The sequence below is a fragment of the Schistocerca serialis genome, chromosome 7, assembly GCF_023864345.2.
Source record: "Schistocerca serialis cubense isolate TAMUIC-IGC-003099 chromosome 7, iqSchSeri2.2, whole genome shotgun sequence".
Taxonomy (NCBI): Eukaryota; Metazoa; Arthropoda; class Insecta; order Orthoptera; family Acrididae; genus Schistocerca; species Schistocerca serialis.
This window is the reverse complement of record NC_064644.1, coordinates 83,907,596-83,932,407: the sequence shown is the minus strand read 5'-3', so window position 1 is coordinate 83,932,407 and position 24,812 is coordinate 83,907,596. Positions and strand designations below refer to the sequence as shown.

Genomic DNA, 24,812 nt, shown 5'->3' with positions numbered 1-24,812 from the left:
GTTCCCATCTCTGGAGTTCTGACAGGTTGGTGTTAGTGGGAAGTATCCAGATAACCCGGACGGTGTAACACTGTACCAAGATGTGCTGGTCGTGCACCAAGGCATGTTTAGCCACAGGGTGATCCTCATTACCAACAAACACTGTCTACCTGTGTCCATTCATGCGAATGGACAGTTGGTTGCTGGTCATTCCCACATAGAAAGCTTCACAGTGTAGGCAGGTCAGTTGGTAAATCACGTGGGTGCTTTCACACGTGGCTCTGCCTTTGATCGTGTACACTCTTTGCCTTTACAAATGTCTGCTTGTGTCTGTGTATGTGCGGATGGATATGTGTGTGTGTGTGCGCGCGCGAGCGTATACCTGTCCTTTTTTTCCCCCTAAGGTAAGTCTTTTGTCACTGAAACTTTTTTTTATTTTTAAATGTAGTCTAATTGTAGATTAATGCACTTGATCCAACGATGTTTCAGTGCCTTCATCCCATCTCGAAAATGAGTTTCCTGGAGGCCTGCAAAATAGTTGTCAACTCCGGCTATCAATTCTTCCTTTGAAATGAATCTTCGTCCACCAAGAAAAACTTTCAGTTTTGGGAAGAGATGGAAGTCTGACAGACCTATACCAGGTGAATAAGGCAGGTGTGGCAACAATTCATACCGTAGTTCGTGTAATTTTGCCATGGTGACGGCACAAGTGTTTCTGATCCGGCGTCAGGAGTCGCAGCACCCACCTTGCAGATAATTTTTTCATTTCTAATTCTTCAGTTAAAATGTGATATACCCTTTCAGATGACATCTGTCAAGAATGAGCAATTTCACACACTTTTAATCGGCGATCCTCCACAAACATTTTGTGCATTTTTGCAATGATTTCTGGAGTTGTGAAACATCTTGGCTGACCACTGTGCGGATCATCATCTAAGCTCTCATGACCAAATTTACATTCATCTGCCCACTAGGAAACAGTTGAATATGAAGGAACAGAGTCTCCCAGTGCATTCTGGAAATTGGCATGAATGTCATTTACTTTCATACCTTTCTTTACAAAGTACTTAAGGAGAGGGAAAGACGAAAGGAAGTGGGTTTTAAGGGAGAGGGTAAGGAGTCATTCCAATCCCAAAAGGCAAGTGTTGATACTGATATAGGGCAAAAGGTGTACTGACAACAAGAAGGTGCCTAGTAGCCTCATCCGAGGGGAGCTGGAGCTAAGCTTGGAAAAATAATGGTCACCTGACAATTTTGCAAGCAATACGTCAGGGTGGGGCTTCGGGTATATATCTATCGCAGGCTGTGCATTAATCGTGATAGTAAAGTCACCGCAAGGTGAAGCTTACCCATCAGCTTCTTAACGACAACCAGTGGTGTAGCAGATTCACTGAGAGAAATAGGCTGAATGACATCGAGTTGACCTTAACAAAGTCGCGCAACACGACAAGCACCTGTCACGTCCAAAAAATACGAGGGAAGGCGGACTATTTAGTGGTAATGAGGGCCTGGAAACCTACAACTGAAACCAGAGGAAAACAAGAGATGAAAACTGGACTCCAGTTGCTAATACAGAGCTTGATCAGACACTAAATTTACCTTGTCGGCACCGAGTGAGGTGGCGCAGTGGTTAGCACACTGGACTCGCATTTGGGAGGACGACGGTTCAATCCCGTCTCCGGCCATCCTGATTTAGGTTTTCCGTGATTTCCCTAAATCGTTTCAGGCAAATGCCGGGATGGTTCCTTTGAAAGGGCACGGCCGATTTCCTTCCACATCCTTCCGTAACACAAACTTGCGCTCCATCTCTAATGACCTCGTTGTCGACGGAACGTTAAACACTAATCACCACCACCACCACCTTGTCGGCAATGGAGGAACTGAAAGCGTTAAATGCACCTTACCCAGACAGGTCTGCGGTATGGGAACAAATTGCAACAAGGAAGGTGAGAGGGCGAACAACAGATTTGTAAGAGACAGGAGTGGAGAACTGACCTAAGATCGGAATCTACTGTTTATTGTAACCAACCAGCTTCTGGGAAACCTGTGTGAGGGGAGGGGAGCCGAAGTCCACATATGTTTGTGCATTTACTAAAGCCACTGCAGTTTTTGTGCCCACTTGCATTTTTAGTGGTTTATTTAATGCACACAAGTTTAGGGAAACAGTCATTGTAGAGATACAGTTTATGTCCACCAGTACTACTGTGTCTGCCACGTTTGAAGAGGTGTTACACTGGTTGCAAACTGCCCAACGCTCGTGTTGGACCAAGCAGTACCGGCAAGTCGAACAGGGGGCACGCGGCCACTGCTGTGATGCATCCTGTTTCTGCTGTGGCTGTTAACAGACGCTGCCCCATGCGATGCTGAGTTGAAGGTTGTACTGCTGCAACGGCTCCTCTGTAATCTTGAACACTTGCAGCGTGACTAACAGGAGTTGACTGAGCAACTTCCGATATCTCCCCGCACACAGCAATCTGATCGGCTGCAGCCTATAACACTTTAAAGGAGTGTGCTATATTGAGCACATCCATAAGCATCAGATTCTCACATTGAAATAATTTTTCTGGGATCAGACAAATAATGTCACACACCATGCGATCAGCTTAGATTCATGATAGGTACCTGTGACAAATTTACAGCGAAGGCCCAGCCTGTGTAATTCTGCAGCCCAGGCTTTGTAAGCCTACACAGGTTTGCATCATACACACAAAATACCTGGAAATGTTGGTGTAGCCATGCCTCATAGTAACCCCACTCTTTAGTCAATTCGTCGTATGCCAGGAAGGGCAACGGTTGCACTGATGGGAGAATAACGTGCCGCGAAGACGCAGATGCCACTTGATATAGAGCGGTGGTGAGAGCCTGCTGTTGTTTCATGAAAGATTGCTGCTGGGAAATGAGAAACACAGAGAAAATGTAACCTTCACTTGTCACCAAGTTTGCTATAGCAAGAACAAACATGATTTACGGAACATAGTACTTCATAGAGCAACTCGTAGGATACAGGTTGCATGTAGCACTGAACACATTGACAGGCCAACAGTAATACAGGGTATAGAATGAGGTCAACACTTTGAGTGGCCAACAGTAATACAGGGTAAGAATAAGCTGAGCACTCGTTTGTGATCACTTAAATAACACTTTCTTTGGCGGCTCGCCAGAGCGTGCCAGGGGTCCGACCCATGTGGCCTCAATTAGCAGGCCTGTAAACTGTTTGAACGCACGATCTCAGAAATCACAGGGATCATGAGTGAAGGTACATCAGCTCAGAATATTATTTTGTGAAATAGTAATAGTGAATATATGAAAAATATGATAGCAGTTTGTCCAGAAGTTATGCAGTGAGAGATGCTTTTATGTCTTTCTATTTTAATTTGTTGTCCACCTCTTAGTCGGGTGTGGTATGACCTGATTCTGTTTGTACATGAAATTTCATGCAATTAGTCCAGTAGTATATTTTTATGTAACTTTTTTAAAGAATTGAGGGTAGCTTTGATGTTAATCTACCCTATATATATTCAGGTAGTGTTTGGATATTGTCTATACTAAAAAAAAAACTGTTCTGTATGTCTGTCTGAACACTCAAATGTCCAAAACTGCTAGATAAATGTTATTGTAGGTAACTTGATACGTGGGTTATTGCTTAGGCTGTATTTCATAATAATCGGATCACAGAAAAAAGATATCGTAATACAAAGCAACATACGGAAACATATTTACTCCTTGAAAAACCTGTTTACTCTTTGATGTTGGAACCATATCATATTTGTGAAAATGCTCTTATTGGTTGATATATTTTATGTAAAAGGTGTACCACTTTGCTTCCACCGTTTGCCGATAGGTGGCGACAACGGTAAGTAGTGGTCGAAAGAAACAGATCGCAGACGTCAGGCAGTTAGCTTGGATGTCAGACCACATAATCTCATTTAAACATTAGTTGATTTGTGTCTGCATCATTAAGTTGTTCTTGATTGAAAATGTCAGTTTACGGGCCTGATTCTCGTCATTTGTGGGAGGTGTTACTGTTTTGTTTCAGTATGAAGAAAACAGTGGCTGAGTCTCACCAAATGCTCTCAAGTGTGTGTGGTAAGGACGCTATTAGTGAAAGAATGTATAGTGAGTGGTTTCAACGCTTCAGTTATGGTGATTTTAATGTCGCAGACAGGCATAGTGATGGAAGAGAGAATGGAGACATTGCTGAGTGAAGACTCGCCGCGTCAAGCTCAAGAAGAATTGGCACAATTAGTGGGAGTGACACAGAAAGCCATTTCAAAATGTCTCAAGGCTATCGACATGATTCAGAAAGCAGGAACTTGGAGCCCACGTGAGCTGAAACCAAGAGACATTGAACGGCATTTGTGTGTTTGTGAGCAGTTGCTTCAGGGGCAAAAACGGAAGGAATTTCTGCATCGCATTGTGACCGAGGATGAAAAATGGGTTCATTACGCTAACCTTAAACACAAAAAATCATGGGGATATCCCAGTCAAGCTTCCAAGTCAACAGTCTTGAATATTCATGGCTCCAAGATCATGCTCTGCATTTGGCGGGACCAGCTCAGCATCGTGTACTATGAGGTGTTAAAACCAAGTGAAAAAAATCACAAGTGCTCATTATCGAATGCAATTAATGCGTTTGAGCAGAGTATTAAAAGACAAAAGGCCACAATACTGCGAGAGGGACGATAAAGTGCTTTTGCAGCACGACAATGCTTGACCCCACGTTGCAAAGGAGGTCAAAACGTACTTGGAAACCTTAAAATGGAAAATCCTACCCCACCTGCCGCATTCTACAGACATTGCTCCCTCTAGCTATCACCTGTTTAGATCAATGGCCAACACTTCCAGTCTCATGAAGAAGTTACAAATTGGATCAATTTGTGGATCGCTTCAAAAGATGAACAATTTTTTCGATGCGGGATTCGTACCCTGCCCAAAAGATGGGAGAAAGTAGTGGCCAGCGATGGAAAATACTTTGAATGATACATGTGTAACCAAATTGTTTCATTAAAGCCTCAAATATGGGGGGAAAAAACGACGGAAGCAAAGTTGTACACCTTATAATACAATTCAACTTAATGAATACAATGCTTATATAATCCTCAGCATGTTCAGTCCATACTTACATACTAAAATTATTTAACTCTATCTTTTATGTTTTCATGACTAAACTGTTGAACTGATTTTGATGAAATTCAGTATAAAGACATCTTACTTCCTGAGGAAGAACAAGGACTACTTAAAAATGAACATAAACTGCATTAAAAATTATTAAATTTGTTACATAATGTCCACATTGTATGATGTATATTACGTCAGTAGTGCAATCCATTCATGAGTGCTACTGCCCATGCTCCTTGGCACGCACAGCTCGGCAGTGACGTTGCGCATGCCACTTAGTCAAGCATGGGGGGGCAGTGGAGTGGCAGGGGAGGGGGAGAGGGTGCACATCGGTTGCTGTGCTTACTAGAACAGGCAGACATTTGAGGGCAGCTGATATTATTGCAAGTACAACGTCTTACTTATTCACCATCACTCATAACAACAAAATTACTGTAAGTGAGCACAGCTGCAGGTAACTAGTCTTTACTATGTCTGGCATGGTTGAGTTTGAGCAGTTTATTATAGGTTGTCATATGCAAAATTACACCTTGTCAATAATGTTACATGGACCAATTTTTTTATTCAAAATAATTTTAGACTTATACGAAGTACCATGAAGGTTCATTTTGTTAAAAACACTGTTAATGAATGTAAAACATAGTGAACAAAAAACAATCAATTTTTGATGTGTAGTTTGTTTTGAATAACACAGTGCTTTTCTAGTCACAGTGTTACTGGAAGCGGCATGTTGTTGCCACAGTGTAATATGAACTTTCTTTGTCAGAAATGAAATCACATGAAATACCAGAAAAAAGGCCCAACCAAGGTTAGAGCCTTGAACCTGTACCTTTGTAATCTTCCAGTAAACCTTTGGATCATTGAGCCACAGAAAATCCGTGAAGAAATTCTTAATGCTTCAGCCATTATCACAGAAGTCATGACTGTTAACTGTGGAATGGCTTTTCTACACTCTGGAGAAGAACTTAAGTGCCATTGGCAATTTAATTTTTAATCATTAGTGCTAAACTTGAATGACACATGTTCCTAAAGGACATCCATGTTTTTCTCTGTTACAGGACAAACTTGAATTACTGACAGGTGGAAGTGCAGCAACTATGAAAATAGAACTATATAACAAGGAAGACACACTTGTGTCGAAATTGGAGGATGATACTGCTATACTGGGATCTTTCCCCATTGAAGATGGAATGCGTTTGCATGTGAGTTGTATTTATTCTTTTTTTATTTGTATTTATTCTTTTTTCTAAATCTGACCTCACTACATATTCTCCTCTTAATTTTATTGCAAATAGAGTGTTAAAGATATGCTTACAGTGGATCATTACATACTCTATTTTCAGCAAGTATATTTGGTGGTCTAATAAATAAGGTGCATGCCTGGAAATCAAAAGGCCATGAGATCGAAAATGGTTGGACCTTGAATTTTTGGAATCTTCCTTTCCCCAGTCTTTACCTCTCAGTAATGTGAAGATTTGACAGGAATGACCCTTGGTTCAGGTGATTTATTAAGCTACGAATTATTTAGGAATAACGGAGATGACTCACCGAAAGGGAGAAGTGCTGCATCGTCGATAGGTACACAAACAAAAGATTGTGCCCTGCTGCACGTTGCGCCACTGGGTGGTCGATCTTGTTGCAACCACTGTACAGCATTTTACGTTGGTATGACAACCAACCAGCTGTCAATTACAATGAATGTCCACTGCATAACTGTTGCCAAAGACGAGGTGGACCACCCAGTGGCACAACATGCAGCAGAGCACAACATGCTTTGCAACCCATGCCATCTGCATCCTCCCCACCACCACCAGCTTTCCTGAGCTACGTAGACGGGAGCTATCCTTACAGTGAATCCCTCACTCCCGTAACCTCCCTGCCCTAAACCTAAAGTAATTTGCTGTCCTCCACCCCCACCCAATTGTGTGTGTGTGTGTGTGTGTGTGTGTGTGTGTGTGTGTGTGTTCATGTTCATGCATTGTGAGTGCTTGCGTGTGTGCACACCATCCCCTGCGCCAGTACCCTGCCCATTTTGTGTCAGCTAGTTGTTTGTTACTATCTCATGCTATAGTGTACGAAATCGCGTGCCTAGCCATCTTGCCACTGCCCCCTCTATCTGCACCCCTAGCTAGCTCACAGATGGCTCCTCACTCTCCCACAAGCTGCTGGATGCTTCCCCCAACCCCCTACCTGCCTCCCACCCCTCTCCATCCTCACCCTACTCCACGCTGCACCCCCACCTGATCACAGTACACTCACTGTAGGCTAGGAAAGAGCTGGCAGTGAACAGAGCACAATGTAGAGAGACAGGTGTGTGCATGTGAGTGAGTTGTGTGTGTTCGTGTGCATGTTTTTCCTACAAGCTTGAAAAAAAGGAGGTCATTCCTAAAGCTAGCAAATCTCTGTACTTTCCATTCTACATCTACATCTACATTTATACTCCGCAAGCTACCCAATGGTGTGTGGCGGAGGGCACTTTACGGGCCACTGTCATTACCTCCCTTTCCTGTTCCAGTCGCGTATGGTTCGCGGGAAGAACGACTGTCTGAAAGCCTCCGTGCGCGCTCGGATCTCTCTAATTTTACATTCGTGATCTCCTTGGTAGGTATAAGTAGTGGGAAGCAATATATTCGATACCTCATCCAGGAACGCACCCTCTCGAAACCTGGCGAGCAAGCTACACCGCGATGCAGAGCGCCTCTCTTGCAGAGTCTGCCACTTGAGTTTGTTAAACATCTCCGTAACGCTATCACGGTTACCAGATAACCCTGTGACGAAACGCGCCGCTCTTATCTGGATCTTCTCTATCTCCTCCGTCAACCCGATCTGGTATGGATCCCACACAGATGAGCAATACTCAAGTATAGGTCGAACGAGTGTTTTGTAAGCCACCTCCTTTGTTGATGGACTACATTTTCTAAGGACTCTCCCAATGAATGTCAACCTGGTACCCGCCTTACCAACAATTAATTTTATATGATCATTCCACTTCAAATCGTTCCGCACGCATACTCCCAGATATTTTACAGAAGTAACTGCTACCAGTGTTTGTTCCGCTATCATATAATCATACCTATTGACAATGTAGTGTTTCTGCCTTTCGGTGAGTCATTTTCTTTATTCCTAAATAATTCATAATTCTCAACCAGAACTTTCCGTACATTAAAATACATTTCATGTATTTCATAATGGCTGCAGTTGTCGCAGTGCCAATTCCTTGGACATGCATGCATGCCTGAAGGAACATAGCATTGTGATTCAGAGTAACACAGGCACTACAATATTGTGCTGTGTTGTATAGCTCTGGCACCTTGCTCTGAATCTCTGCCTTCACAAAACCTTTTGTGCCACTTGAAAACACGACTTCTTGAAAGTGCCTCATCTTCATATTCTTGCTTAATCATTGTCTACGTTTCACTAGCAGGTTTCCTGAGCTGCGTTTACACTTCGCTCACAATCAGCATCCATTTTATCCCACAACTATTCCATCAACAACCCAAACAGTACGTTGCTAAGCAATTTAGTGAGTTTGGATGGAAATATGGCCAACATCACTTCAAGGACACGTACACACCAGATCACATAAAAACAACATTTGGTCCTTTTTATTACTGTCCTGGAACTTTTCTGACAAAGGGAGTATTTACTTAGAACCCATTGACTGAACAGAGTAGTACTGCCTAAGCCTTACCCTGTTTGTAAGAACATAGCTCCGCCATCAAAGCAGTACCTTCTCATTATAATTGTTGTTGTTGTTGTGGTCTTCAGTCCTGAGACTGGTTTGATGCAGCTCTCCATGCTACTCTATCCTGTGCAAGCTTCTTCATCTCCCAGTACATACTGCAATCTACATCCTTCTGAATCTGCTTAGTGTATTCATCTCTTGGTCTCCCTCTACGATTTTTACCCGCCACGCTGCCCTCCAATACTAAATTGGTGATCCCTTGATGCCTCAGAACATGTCCTACCAACCGATCCCTTCTTCTGGTCAAGTTGTGCCACAAACTTCTCTTCTCCCCAATTCTATTCAATACTTCCTCATTAGTTATGTGATCTACCCATCTAATCTTCAGCATTCTTCTGTAGCACCACATTTCGAAAGCTTCTATTCTCTTCTTGTCCAAACTATTTACCGTCCATGTTGACTGGAATACTCTCTTTCAAATTCTGAAGGTGGCAGGGGTAAAATACAGGGAGCGAAAGGCTATTTACAATTTGTACAGAAACCAGATGGCAGTTATAAGAGTCGAGGGACATGAAAGGGAAGCAGTGGTTGGGAAGGGAGTAAGACGGGGTTGTAGCCTCTCCCCGATGTTGTTCAATCTGTATATTGAGCAAGCAGTAAAGGAAACAAAAGAAAATTTCGGAGTAGGTATTAAAATTCATAGAGAAGAAATAAAAACTTTGAGGTTCACCGATGACATTGTAATTCTGTCTTTGTTATTGTTACAAGGCCAGATCATGGTATATTATTATTATTATTAATTATCCACATTACAGAGATCATTATAATTAGCTTTCAGAAAAATGTGTTGGTAACAGAAATTTAAATCTTCATTCTCAGATAGTTGATAACAGTGTGTTTATTTTGCAGGTTATTGACAAATTTGAATTGCAGACTGAATTTGAAGATCTATCGAAAGTTGAAAAATTTGAATTACCTCCAGAAGAGTATGCCAAGAGGCCAGGTAAATAATTATGATTTTTTTCTGCTAATGTTATGTTTCATTAGTTTGAAACTTCAGTTCTTTATTTGTATTACAATTAATCGTGTACAGTACACATTTTATTCTGTTCTTGTGATTCAGTCATGGTTTTGCAGTTGTATTAATGAGCAATGTATTTTACCTTTAGAATTGTAACCCATGATTTGTACACATACTAAATTCCAGATGCATTAGCTGCTCAGGTATGCTGTGTGTCCTTGTACAGTGTCTAGTTCCAAACTGCAATACAAATCATCTAATTCAGGGAGCTTCTATCAACAATGGATGTAGTTATATTATCAGATTGTATCACGTAGCATACTGCTTTTTATACATTTTGAAGGTTGGAGGAAGGCAAGGGCATACCAACTCCAACAGTTGGCTGAATATTGGAAAACAGAAGTGTAGTGCATTGACATCAAATAATCATGAAGATAAAGTTCTTACCATAGGTGGTAGTCAAGAAGAAACTATGATAAATTGCTACAGGACAAATTAGATAATCATTTCATTGTGCACAATTTCATAAAATCTGGTGCACCAATCAAAAAAGCAGTGTAAAATGCAGAGACGTTAACTGAGGACATCTCAGCAAACGGTACATTAATCATTATTGTGGCTCAAACGACACTAAAACCTCTGGCAGAATTTCAGAGGAACATGATGGCTTCTCCAGAATGCATACTGAAACTACTGCACAAAGTGAACAAAGTAATTCATCCATTACCTCCTAATATGTCCAGTGCTTGAATGGAAAAGTGAAGTCTGTGAATCACTACATGATACAAAAAAAATCAAGACTGTTACAGGTGTACATAAGACTGTCTGTGAATTACAAAATTGAATGACTGGAGGGGGAGGGGGGGGGGGGGGGGGGAACAAACAAAAAAGAACAGATATGCAGCTCATGGTCTACACGTTGAAACATACAGGAAAAGATTCATATTTGCAATAATTTGCCCCTTTCATACACATGACAAAAATGGGAAAACCAAATACATTTAAAAAACATACACAAACAGGCAAACTGGAAAAAAAACCCCTCCTGTCCTGGTGTGAAACAGCTGCTAAAAATGACTGTCTTGAAGTGAAAGAACAGATAAAAGGTAATTGTCTTGAGGTGAAAGTGCTGAACAAAAACAGACAGTTGTCAACCAGCATGTGAGCAGGAAAAAAAAAAAAAACAGCAACACACCTCCCCATCTTAATTTCAGACCAACAAATACAGAAATAATGCAGTCATTGATAGATATATGGGTGAAAAGAACTGCAGTAAAGAAGAAATTGGAAATATATCAATAGAATAATGACGGAATCCCACATCTAGTGAACCAACAAACCAAAAATGAGACACCAAGAATCGAATCCCTAGAAATAATTACGAGTTTCTTCCACCAAGGACACTAGCGCAACAAGTGAGGCACGTGGTCAAGTAAGAAATAATACGAGAGGTATTCAGTAAGTAATGTAATACTTTTTTTCTGAAAGCAGGTTGGTTTTGTCGAAGATTCTAGTGCACCATATTATTACCCACTCTTTTAGCTACAAAACCTTGTTTTTCAATATAATCTCTATTCAGTGCGACAGCCTTACGCTACCTTACTGGGAGGACCTGTATGCCTGCGTGGTACCACTCTACTGGTCGACATAGGAGGCAAAGCCTTACTGCATCAGTAACCCCCTCCTCATCCACGTACTGTTCGCATGCTTCATTTGGCCAAACAGTTGGAAGTTGGGTGCTGCGAGATCCAGTCTGTGGGGTGGATGAGGAGGAATAGTCCAGTGAAGTTTCTTGAGCTCCTTTTGGGTGCACAGACTTGTGTAAGGGCTTGTGTTTTCATGGAGAAGGAGAAGTTTGTTTGCATTTTTGTGGCAACGAACGTGCTGAACTCGTTTCTTCATTGTCCTGGGGGCAGCACTTCAGAGTTGATTGTTGCACCATGTGGCAGGACATCAAACTGAATAACTCCTTCAGAGGCCTAGAAGACTGCTGCCATGTCTTTGCTGGCTGAGAGTGAGGTTTTGAACTTTTTCTTCAAATGAAGGGTGGTGCAATGCCATTCCTTGGATTGTCATTTTGTTTCCAGTTCAAAATTATGAACCAGTGTTCCATCACTGGTGATGAAGTGCAACAAAAGATTGTCACAATCAGCCTCATAATGCACAAGCAATCGTACACGTATGGTCCTTCATTCGTCTTTATAGTCTTCTGTTAGGCGGTGAGGAAACCGGCAGGCAACAGATCTTTGAATACCCCAACTGGTGGACGAGTGTGTCAGCTCTACCAGCACAGAAATCCAGTTGAGCAGCAAGGCATTTGATTGTGATCTATTGGTCATCTTGAATGAGTGTGTCCACATGTTCCAACATTGCAGGAATCACAGCTGTGTGCTGCCAGTGGGCACTTCGGAAATTGGACAGGTTTGCACGACTTTGTTGCTGTGATGACAGACACCCCATCCAATGCTCACTGCCAGGCCTCCGTAGGCATTGTGCAAGTGCCTGTGAACATCTGCAATGCTCTGGTTTTCCACCAAAAGAAACTCCACGATAGCTGTCTGCTTGCAACACACCCCAGTTACAAACGCCACTTTGAAGGCGACATATAGCGCCACCGTGTACAGAAATTTCATGAAACTATAGAGGCTGAAGTGGAAATATTCCACAATGTCCCACAACACATTCTGCATTTTTTCAACAGACATTGAGAAAAAAAATGTGTACATTGTTTATTAAACACCCTTCGTATGTTTCCTGTACCTAATTTTAATATGAAATGTAAATGATGTTAAATGATCTGAATGACATTTCTGGCCTACGCTTTACTAACCACTAGCTTAATCAAAACATGTTAGAGAACACACACCTCACACGTGAAGCATGTCTTGTAGGAAAATATCAAAGTAGCTGGGACTATGTAAGAGAAAAGATTGAATGCAACAGTGTAACTGAATATAATAATCTAGCCAGTGAAAAAATGCAGAACTTTCTATCGTTGAACTTCCAAGTTTAAAAACATTTGCTGTTTTTGTGTACACAATGCCAGATGGAGACAAAAAAAAGTTTTATAATTACATGGATGAACTTTTATAAGAAATTAACTCTTGCACAAAAAGTGCTTGGGCCTGCTGAAAAATAATGGTTCCAAATTTTGTGTGAAAATTGTTAAAGCTTTTTAAATAAAACAAATGTTATTAATTCTATATCTTTATTTTACATGTCTACATATTTATTTTTCAACGTAGTCACCCTAGTGACAAATACATTTCTCCCAACGAGAGACCAGTTTCTTGACACTGTCACTGTAGAATGTTTGACTTTGTTGGTAGAACCACCACCTGCATCACTATCAAAGTGAAGTCCTCAGTGGAGTTCTTTAAGTTTTGGAAACAGATGAAAATCAGATGGGGCCACATTGGGTCTGCGTGTAGGATCAATGTAAATGAACCCGAGGTATCAGATTGTTGTAGATGTCACAGCACTGGTGTAGTGTGGATGAACTCTTCGAATTCATAACTTGATCGCAAAACGCTGTTTCTCACACACTGACATAATTACATTACACACTGCCATGTTACACATTACAGTTCAGAGCCCTCTAGTGACATAGGATGGGTGTCCATCCAGGCCACATGTGCTGTTGCCATTTTTCGGGGTGCACTCAGTCTCGTGATGCCAATTGAGGAGCTACTCGACCGAATAGTAGCGGCTTTGGTCAAGAATACCATTTTACAGCTGGGAGAGCGGTGTGCTCACCCCACGCTCCTCCTCTCCGCATCCTCCCCAAGGATGACACGGTGGTCGGCTGGTCCTGGTAGGCCACTTGTGGCCTGAAGATGGAGATATAGACTGGGAGACTCAAACGTTTATAACGAGTGGCAGGGACAAAGAATCCAGTGAAATTTTTTTAAGTGCATTATCTGAAAACTACCTTGAGCAGTTAAATAGAGAACCGACTCATGGCGATAACATACTAGACCTTCTGGTGACAAACTGACCCGAACTGTTTGAAACAGTTAACGCAGAACAGGGAATCGGCAATCACAAAACGGTTACAGCATCAATGATTTCAGCTGTAAATAGAAATATTAAAAAATGTAGGAAGATTTTTCTGTTTAGCAAAAGTGACAAAAAGCAGATTTTGGAGCACTTGACGGCTCAACACAAAAATTTTATCTCAAGTACAGATAGTGTTGAGGATCAGTGGACAAAGTTCATAACCATCATACAATATGTATTAGATGAGTATGTGCCAAGCAGATCGTATGAGATGGAAAAGAGCCACCGTGGTACAACAACCGAGCAAAGGGAACTTCACAGCAAACGTAAACATAGCCAAAGCCTTGCAGACAAACAAAAGTTACAAGAAGCGAAATGTCGTGTGAGGAGGGCTATGTGAGAGACGTTCAGTGAATTCGAAAGTAAAGTTCTATGTACAGACTTGGCAGAAAATCCTAAGAAATTTTGGTCTTTTGTCAAAGAAGTAGGTGGATCAAAACAAAATGTCCAGACACTCTGTGACCAAAATGGTACTGAAACAGAGGATGACAGACTAAAGGCCGAAATACTAAATGTCTTTTTACAAAGCTGTTTCACATAAGAAGACTGCACTGTAGTTCCTTCTCTAGATTGTCGCACAGATGACAAAATGGTAGATATCGAAATAGATGACAGAGGGATAGAAAAACAATTAAAATCGCTCAAAAGAGGAAAGACCACTGGACCTGATGGGATACCAATTCGATTTTACACAGAGTACGCGAAGGAACTTGCCCCCCTTGTTGCAGTGGTGTACCGTAGGTCTCTAGAAGAGTGTAGCATTCCAAAAGATTGGAAAAGGGCACAGGTCATCCCCGTTTTCAAGCAGGGACGTCAAACAGATGTGCAAAACTATAGACCTATATCTCTAACATCTATCAGTTGTAGAATTTTGGAACACACATTATGTTTGAGTATAATGACTTTTCTGGAGACTAGAAATCTACTTTGTAGGAATCATCATGGGTTTTGAAAAAGACGATCATGTGAAACCCAGCTCGCGATATTCGTCCACGAGACTCAGAGGACCATAGAAACGGGTTCCCAGGTAGATGCCGTGTTTCTTGACTTCTACAAGGCGTTTTATACAGTTCCCCACAGTCGTTTAATGAAGAAAGTAAGAGCATATGGACTTTCAGACCAATTGTGTGATTGGATTGAAGAGTTCCTAGATAACAGAACGCAGCATGTCATTCTCAGTGGCGAGAAGTCTTCCGAAGTAAGAGTGATTTCAGGTGTGCCGCAGGGGAGTGTCGTAGGACCGTTGCTATTCACAATATACATAAATGACCTTGTGGTTGTGGATGACATCGGAAGTTCACTGAGGCTTTTTGTGGATGATGCTGTGGTATATCGAGAGGTTGTAACAATGGAAAATTGTACTGAAATGCAGGAGGATCTGCCACAAATTGACGCATGGTGCAGGGAATGGCAATTGAATCTCAATGTAGACAAGTGTAATGTGCTGCGAATAAATGGAAAGAAAGATCCTTTATCATTTAGCTACAATATAGTAGGTCAGCAACTGGAAGCAGTTAATTCCATAAATTATCTGGGAGTAGGCATTAGGAGTGATCTAAAATGGAATTACCATATAAAATTAATTGCCGATAAAGTAGATGCCAGACTGAGATTCATTGGTAGAATCCTAAGGAAAAGCAGTCCGAAAACAAAGGAAGTAGGTTACAGTACACATGATCGCCCACTGCTCGAATGCTGCTCACTGGTGTGGGATTCGTGCCAGATAGAGTTGATAGAAGAGATAGAGAAGATCCAACAGAGAGCAGTGCACTTCATTACAGGATCATGTAGTAATCTTGAAAGTGTTACAGAGATGATAGATAGACTCAAGTGGAAGACTCTGCAAGAGAGATGCTGAGTAGCTTGGTACGGGCTTTTGTTAAAGTTTTGAGAACATACCTTCACTGACGAGTCAGGCAGTATATTGCTCCCTCCTACATATATCTCATGAAGAGACCATGAGGGTAAAATCAGAGAGATTAGAGCCCACACAGAGGCATACCAACAATCTTTCTTTCCACGAACAATACGAGACTGGAATAGAAGGGAGAACCAATAGACTGGAATAGAAGGGAGAACCGATAGAGGTACTCAAGGTACTCTCCGTCACACACTGTTAGGTGGCTTGCAGAATATAGATATAGATGTAGATGACCTGCTGAGGACCAGCTGTTTTTTACAAAGACTAACAGTTGACCTTGGGTGTAAATAAATGTAACATATTGTGCATAAATTGATGAAGAAGTCTTCTACTGTTCATTTATACTATGGTGACAAACCACTGAAAACAGTAACTACCATAAAACACCTAGGAGTAACCACCCGGAGCGACCTTAAGTGGAATGCCCACATAAAACAAATAGTAAGAAAAGCAGATACCAGACTGAGATGCATTACGAGAATCTTAAGGAAATGTTATTTATCCATGAGAGAAACGCTTTACTAAACACTTGTTTGCTATATGCTTGAGTATTATGCGTTGTCTGGGACCCTTACCAAGAAGGATTAATAGAAGTGATACAGAAGATCCAAAAACAGGTGTGCATCATATCAAGGTATTGTTTGGTTGTCATGAGCATTATGGAATGCTCGACGAACTCCAGTGGCAGACGCTTCAAGAGAGTTATTCTGCATCAGGGAGAGGTTTACCATTGAAATTTCAGGAATGTACATTCAAAGAATAGTTGAGAAGTACATTACTTCCACCCAAATATGTTTCACGAAATCACCACGTTGAGAAATAGGGGAAATTAGGCCTCATATGGTGCTTTACTGCCAATCATTCTTCCCATACACCATTTGTGAATGGAACTGGTATGTGGGGGAAAAGGTATAGGTACCAGAAGTACCTTTTGCTACATCCTGTAAGATGGCTTGTGGTTTTGTAGATGTAGATGTACAAGGACACACAATGTAAGTACTGGCCAGTTATGCTGTTTCCTTGTAAATTAGCAAAATTTGTGTTTTCATCTAATTAACTTTTTCTGTAAATTTCTGGTGAAAACTCTTTGGTTCTTAATATTCATAGAAAAGTGACCTTCTGTGCAACAGAATCATAAGATTGACTTTAAAAATGTATTGTGTTATGAGGAGAAGATGAAGATGAAGAAGAAGAAGAAGAAGAAGAAGAGGTAAATTCCTCCCATCCTTGGTTCTGAATCCCTTTCATCCTTGAATCTGAGTAACTTGCCCATAATTTCTAACCATTTCTAACCCATCCCTTTGAGGAAGAAACAAATGGTTCTTTTGTACTTTTATATCTGTCTGTGAGCGATACTGGCCTGCCATACTGCCTCCTTATAGTATCACAGTTTTCTCAAGTCAGTTTTCCCTTTGATATAATCATTGTAGCAATTTAGTTTATTACCAGTGCAAGATGCAACATAATCTTCCAGGTACCTCGCATGCTACTGCAAGAAATTGACAGTGCTTTCCAGTAAAAATATATTAAAGATGTTTAGATCACTGGCCATATTGACGTTCAGGATATAGAGTTCCAAGTACTTGCTGAAAGAAGCATTAAAAGCTAGAAAAAACTATATCTATTTCCTTCAGCTGGGAAGAATGAGGGATGGTCTGAGGAAGCAGGATTGGAAAGGAGGGATAGTTCACTCAGACCTCAGGCTGAGACAGAGCCACCTGCTGTGAGTGTGAAGCAGAGGGTGTCATTTAACAGGTACTTGAACGTTCACCTGCTGATAGTTAATAATGGCCAGATACACAGTCTTACAGCACAATCTACGATAGATGACTAGGGGTATATTTTTCGGTGATTGCAGACTCGAGTAATCTCGTTTCCTGTACCCTGTATGTTTTAGACTAAATAAATGTTATATGACTCTCAGTTACCTGTTATGGTAGTTGACAAGTGCCAAAATAATATTACAATTGAATCTTTATCACATCTATACAACAAATCCATTTGAAGTGCAACTGTTCTGATAAAAGAAGAGTGCTGTTGCAGCTGCATGGAAGAGATCATTGTAATGATTCACAATCTTGCTTCTTGTCTGCATTTACAGGCACGGTGAAAGCTTTCCTAGAGTCTAACAAACTTGGTAAGTACAATGAAGAGGAAATGAAAAGACGTGAGGAAGAAAGGCGGCGTGAGGAAGAGGAAAATGAACGTTTAGCTAAAGCAGCGACTGTGGGTAGCCGTTGTGAGGTCAGTGTTCCAGGCAACCCAAAGCGCAGGGGCACCGTGATGTATGCAGGTATGGAAAAAATTGCATTTGTTGCTTAGCAAAACTAGGTACTGCACTGCACATTCTGTACTGTGTCAGATTCCAGAGCTTTGGTATAAAGGCACTGGTTGTTGATTTCCACACTCATTTCCTGATTTGTTGTTTCGCATTTCTTCATTCACATTTAATTAACTGCATATTATAGTACTGTCAAAGGAGAATAAGGTAATTATAATTGGTATTTAAACATTATACTGTCATTTGAATGTAATATTTGATCTGACAACAAATGAATGGTTAGTACAACAAAAAACCAATCGAAAGTTGCAAATTTTACTTTTTTTGTTCACTTAGTGACTAGTTTCTGGCCAAGACCCATTTTCAAATCATTGTAACGCGGACAAAAATGATGTTTCCAAAGATATGAAAACCATGTCAAAAATTTGCATTGAAGTTACAAAGCATACATTTTTGACATGGTTTTCACATCTTTGTAAATACCATTTTTTACTATGTTAAGATGATTTTAAAATGTGTCTCGCCCTGAAACTAGTCATCAAGCGAATAAAAAAAGTAAAATTTGCATTTTTGGAGCGGTTTTTCGTTGTACTGATTAACCGAAGTTGCTGACCCACAGCTATTCCAGCATGCTGGAAGTTCATAAAGCAGTGACTGTAGTATTCCATATTGCATAATTATTGTATGAAATGCACTATAATGTGTATTGTTCAGAATTGAGGTGCCCCCTCCCATCTTGTGCATGGTAGTAATTCTGCATGTATCAGATGTCCTGTTATGTATTATATTTTGAATATTAATAACTGCACTTTAATGTCCATCAGAACCTGATCTTCTCTATTATTTTCAAGGGAAATTTTTATGGCTGGTCCATAGTTGATAAAGCATTTATTTCATAACTAGACATTCCACAGCTAAGTCTGTTTTTAATTTTTTTCTTTCTTTCTTCGTTTGGGTCATCTAAGAACCGCACACCAATTTCAATGCTTCCTTCTTTGTTGTTGTTTCTTTTTCTTCCGGTATTCTTTCATCTTTTCACCATGTATCCTTTTTCTCTCTTTGGACCATTTTGACCATGTCTTCTTCTCCCTCTTTTTTCTTTGGAATCCTTCCATTTTTTAAACTTTCCTCTTGAAAATCTCTTTCTGTTGCATCTTTTTCACTTATGTTGTTTCTTTCCAGATCTTTCTTAACTTTTTGAATCCAGGCTATTGTTGAATTCTTGTCCAAAAGTTATTTAAAAATCTGTTTGGTTAACCTGTTGCTGTTCATTCTGTATAAGTGTCAAAAAACAAAAAAAGAGAGAGAGAGAGCAGTCGCCTCTTTCGTAATGTTTCATTTATGTTTTCTGTGATGCAATAAACTTCTTCATTGCTTCTTAATGTCCATGTCCCGGTATTTTTTAGTGTCCTAAGTATTTTTTGAATGATTTTTCTTTCTAGAACTTCAAGTTTGTGTAGTTTATCGTTCAGTACTATACATTCACTTACATAAAGACATTCTGGTTTTACTATGTGCTGTAGTGCTGTATCTTCAAATTTTTAGACATACATCTTTTGTTGCAAACACTCCTTGTTTTCCATAAGCTCTCTCCATTTTTTGTACTCTTTCTTCTACAGCAAATTTTTCTAAACCATTTTCTTGGATAATTTCTCCCAAATATTTAAATTTATTTACCCTCTTTATCTGGCCAATATCTGCTGCGTGGGATTCCAGAGCATTTTTTATATTTGACATAAATTTTGTTTCTTCTACAGATATTCTTAAACCTGCTTCTTTGGCTGTTTCTTGTAAGAGATTGATTTGTATTCCAGCACTTGTTAGGTTTTCAGAAAGAATGGCAAAATCATCCGCAAATGCTAAACAGTGAATATCAATACCTTTGTTTTTAGTTCCCAGTCTGATTGGTGATGGCTTCTGTTCTTTTAGTTTTTGTTTCCATGCTCTTACTATTTTCTCTAGTACGCAGTTGCCTTACACCTGTTTTTATGTTGAATGCCTTCGATATTTCACACCGAAACTTTACTTTTGATTTGGTGTCTGTGAGTGTTTCACAAATAAGGTTTGCTAATTTATATTTGATGCCAAATTCTCTGATCACTTTATCTAATGTTTCCCTATCAACTCAGTCAAATGCCTTTTTAAAATCCATAAATGTTACAACTATATCTTTGGAGTTTGTAAGTCTGTAATGAATTATGAACTTTAGGTTGAAAATCTGTTCTGAGTGAGATCTGCCCTTTCTAAATCCATTCTGATATTCCCCCAAATGGCTATCTAGTGTTGCTTCTTCCTTGTTTAGCAGTATTCTTGACAATATTTTATAACTCACTCGCAACAAAGATATACCTCTGTAGTTATTTACATTTTGCTTATCACCTTTCTTGTGCAAGGGATGGATGATGCCACTTTCCAGTCTTCTGGTATCTTTTTAGTTTCCCATACTTTTTCAAACATGAGCTGAAAGTTAGTTACAGTTTTTATTTTATTTATTTATATTTTGTTCTCTGTGCCAGATTTTGGGATCACAGTCCTGTCCCCAAGCAGTCATTCCTGGAGTCAGCCAAGCTGTTAGGCTGCAATCCAGCATTATCTGTTGGCACGGCCAAACTAAATTGCATTGATGATAATTCTATTTATTTATTTACTTTTCTGTATTTGCAACTTGTTTAGGGGTTGCAACTCTATTGTCAAGCAGTCATTCCTGCCAGCAGCCAAGCCTTAGTCAAACTGTGACCGATAGAAAGATAGATTAAATAAATAAAATAAAACAAAAACAAAGGATAGCTGTGGAATGTGTGTTTCCAAAACAAACTCTTTACTTGTGGGATCAGTTCTTCTTAAAAAGACTAGAGCAGACATTTTTTGCTTAGCACAATCATAAGTCAATGCAATGTGGAGTGGATGCCTCATTGTGTTCTGAACCTCATCACCACCTTGATGTAGCAGTGAATGTTCTGTCTCCATCTTGAGGTGCTACTTGGAGCAAACATTCTGTGAATGTAAAGCAGATTTCCCATTCATCAAGCATTCTAACAGTAGCTGTCGTGAAGAAAAGTGTAATTGTCATATTTTTTTATTTTGGACAGGTCAGGTTGACTTTAAGGATGGCTGGTGGATCGGTGTCAAGTATGATGAACCACTTGGCAAAAATGATGGCAGGTGAGTAATTTCCAAGTGATAATTTTTTCATGACTCTAGTTTCCCCTTTGATCCATTCACATCTGCATAGTAGCCAGATGAGCCAAATTGTGTGGGGGACAGAGAGGGTCTGGGTGGATAAGGCAAATGGAAATTGGAGAACCATGTAGGATCTTTTATTATCTCTCCTCTGAAGAGAAGACTAAATAAGAAAGAAAACTGTGTAATACTGGAGACCAAGAAGAAAACAGTTAATAAAAAAGTGTGGTTTACAATAACTCAGAAGTAAATTATTACACTCCTCAGGAATTTCCTGCTATCTTTGATAGGTTTGCTGCTCCTCACTGCTCCTTACGTCACCTCTGTTGGATACACATATGTGAGATGTGATCAGAAGGTAATGGGAACTTTTATAATTTCACTAACTTTTACATCCGATATTCAAAAAAAAATTTTTTATGTTGTTGGCTCACATGTTCCTGATGTATGTTTGCATTTTCAGCTGTTTTGAATATTTAGTTCATTGTTGACAGTCGAAAGGGTTATTTGTGTTTTTGACTGCTCAGTGAATTTTTACTTTTACGAAAGATGGATCAAAGAATTTGCATTAAATTTCACTTGAAAAATGGAGTAACGTGCAGCACCACATTTTAAACATTGACTGTGGCTTTTGGCAAATCAGTTATGAGTAAGGCAAGAGTTTATAAGTGGTATAAATGTTTCAAACACTGCTGAGATGACATTGAGGACGACAACTGCCTTGGATATCCTACCACATCAGTTACTGACGAAAATGTGGAAGAAGTAAAGAAAATGTTTCTGAAAAATCACCAAATCACCATTGGAGAGGTTGCTGATGTTGGAATATCCTTTGGTTCATGCCAAACAACTTTTGGATGTTTTGCATGAAACATGTAGCAGCAAAGTGTGTCCCAAAATTGTTGAATTTCGACCAAAAATGTCATCATGTAGACATCATTTAGGAATTGCAAAATGAAGACAACAATGATCCAGAACTTCTAAAGAAGGTTATAACAGTGACAAAACGTGGGTATATGGATGTGACGTCGAAACCAAGACCCAATCGTCCTAATGGAAACTCACAATTAATAAAATATTCTGGGCTATTATGCCCTGGTCGAAACGATCCCATTTTAAAACCCAACGTTTCGCCCCCATCTGTGGAGGACATTTTCAAGGGGGCTCGTAGCTTTGTTAAACGTCCGATTCATATCCTGGCTCAATTCCAGTCGTGAAAGTTTACATTTTCCAATGGAAACTGCTTGAAGAGCCAAGACTAAAAAGAATTCGACAAGTTCGATCACATGTCAAGATTCTTCTCACAGTATTCGTAAGTCACAATGGGATAGCGCATCGTGAGTTCCACCCATATTGTCGTACGGTCAGTTAGGAGTACTACCTGGAAGTTACGCACTATTTGCTTGAAGCAGTCTGAAGAAAACAACCAGAATTGTGGCAGAACCACTCCTGGAAGTTGCATCATGATAATGCTCCTGCTCACACCTCGATACTTGTTCATGACTTTTGTGTGTGTGTGTGTGTGTGTGTGTGTGTGTGTGTGTGTGTGTGTGTGTCAGGGGGGGGGGGGGGAGAGAGAGAGAGAGAGAGAGAGAGAGAGAGAGAGAGAAGAAGAAGGTGTTATGTGGCCTCAGCCACTGTATGTGCCAGACATGGGCCCCTGTGACTTCTTTCAATTCCAGTGTCTGAAGGGAACAAGAAAGTATGTTGTTTTGCCACCACTGAGAGATAAAAACAAAATCACTGAACGAACTGAACACTATACTGAAAAGTGAGTTCCAAAAGTGCTTCTAAGATTGGAAAAAGTGCTGGCACAAGAGTATTGTATGAGAGGGGGATTACTTTGAAAAGGATGAAGTTGGTGTTGATGAATAAATGAAGATCCTTGAAAAAACACAAAAATTTCCATTACTTTTTGATCACATGTCATACATGACATGGAGGTAGTCACAATGCAGGAAGCTTTTCCTCCTTAGAAAGTTACCAAGTAGTAATCCTAATTTAGTCGTCCGAGTGATCAGCACGACTTACTGTCATGCGGAGAACCTAGGTTTAATTCCTGGTACTGCCAGGGATTTTTCCTTGATGGGAAGAGTGGATGGGGTGAACTCAACCTTGAGATCTAACTGAGGAGCTACTCAACTGATTATAATCGATCCAAGGTTGAGAAACCAAACATCGACCAAGAGAGTTGTATGCTGACCGTATACCCTCCATACTGCATCCAATGATGTCACTGGCAGAGGATGACAAAGAGTGCAGCCAGGTCAATTGGACTGTTTCGGGCCAGAATGCAGAATTTTAGCTTTATCGTAATGATAATTTAGCCATACCAGATTAAGAAGCTATGCTACTTTTTACTAGCTGAGATTTTATGCCTCCATTCTAAGAATTTCGTGCATTCTTTACCAGCGCTTTATGAAAAGGTACATTATCTGGAAAGAAAACAATGCTGTATTCTGTTAATACTGGGATAAGTTTTGATGTGAACTTCTCATAAATATTTTGCTTCTCATCTTTTTAATTAAACTTAGTTGCTTTAATTTACAATTATATGGAACATATTCACTAGAAATAATTCCTTATGCTTATTCCAATACATGAAGTTAAACATATATATACACACTCCCTCCCTTCCTCTCTCTCTCTCTCTCTCTCTGTCTGAAGTACCAAATAAACTGGTATATGTATGCGTATTCAAATACAGAGATACATAAACATGCAGATTATGGCGCTGTGGTCAGCAACACCTATGTAAGACAAGTGTCTGGTGCTTTCGTTACATTGGTTACTGCTACTTCAATACCAGGTTATTCAAGACTTGAGTGTGTTTGAATGTCGTGTTATAGTCAGCGCATGAGCGACAGGCCACAGCATCTCCGATGTAGTGACGAAGTGGGGATTGTCCCATACAACCATTTCACGAGGGTATTGTGAATAAGCATCAAATCTCTGACATCGTTGCAGCCGGAAAAAGATCTTCTAATTTATGTGTTGTTAATAACACCAGAATTACTTAGAAAGTTTACATTGAAATCACCACAGATTAATAATTTCTTCTTTTTGTCTGGCAGACAGCATAATAGGGAGTCAAACTTTTTTATGAACAGCTCCCAGTTTCCTAATGGGGACCTGTACACTGTTCCTAATATCAATACTACATTATCTAGCTGAAGTTCACATGAACATACCTCAAAGTGCTGTTTTATGAAAATGGCAACTCCTCCTTTATTCATCCTAGATCTACAAGTGTAAGATGCTAAATTATACCCATTTATACTGACACTATCCATGCCCACAGTTACATGGTGTTCAGACAGACAGAGTATATCAATCTCATTCTTATTTGTGAGCTCATCTAAACACACTAATTGCTCATCTACTTTATTTTTTATTCCCCTGATATTTTAATGAAATAAGTTGATACTGCCCTTAGCTTTACCCCTATTTACTGTACATGAAGTTTCTTTTATTCTATTTATCTTGATTGCCATCTGTCTGGACTTTGGTTTTAACCTAAAAAACCTGTCTACCTGGACCCATTAACCACAGGGATCACCCCTTGTGT

At 40.1% G+C, this 24,812-nt stretch overlaps 1 protein-coding gene across 1 annotated transcript in view; it reads left to right on the top strand.

The window, feature by feature from the left end:
- LOC126412056 (tubulin-folding cofactor B) overlaps positions 1-24,812 on the top strand; it is a 42,488-nt gene that overhangs the window by 2,142 nt on the left and 15,534 nt on the right. The window contains exons 2-5 of the mRNA XM_050081437.1: positions 6,156-6,299; positions 9,692-9,785; positions 17,885-18,076; positions 21,154-21,226. Coding sequence (XP_049937394.1) covers positions 6,156-6,299; positions 9,692-9,785; positions 17,885-18,076; positions 21,154-21,226 — 503 coding nt within the window. The remainder of the gene's footprint in view (positions 1-6,155; positions 6,300-9,691; positions 9,786-17,884; positions 18,077-21,153; positions 21,227-24,812) is intronic.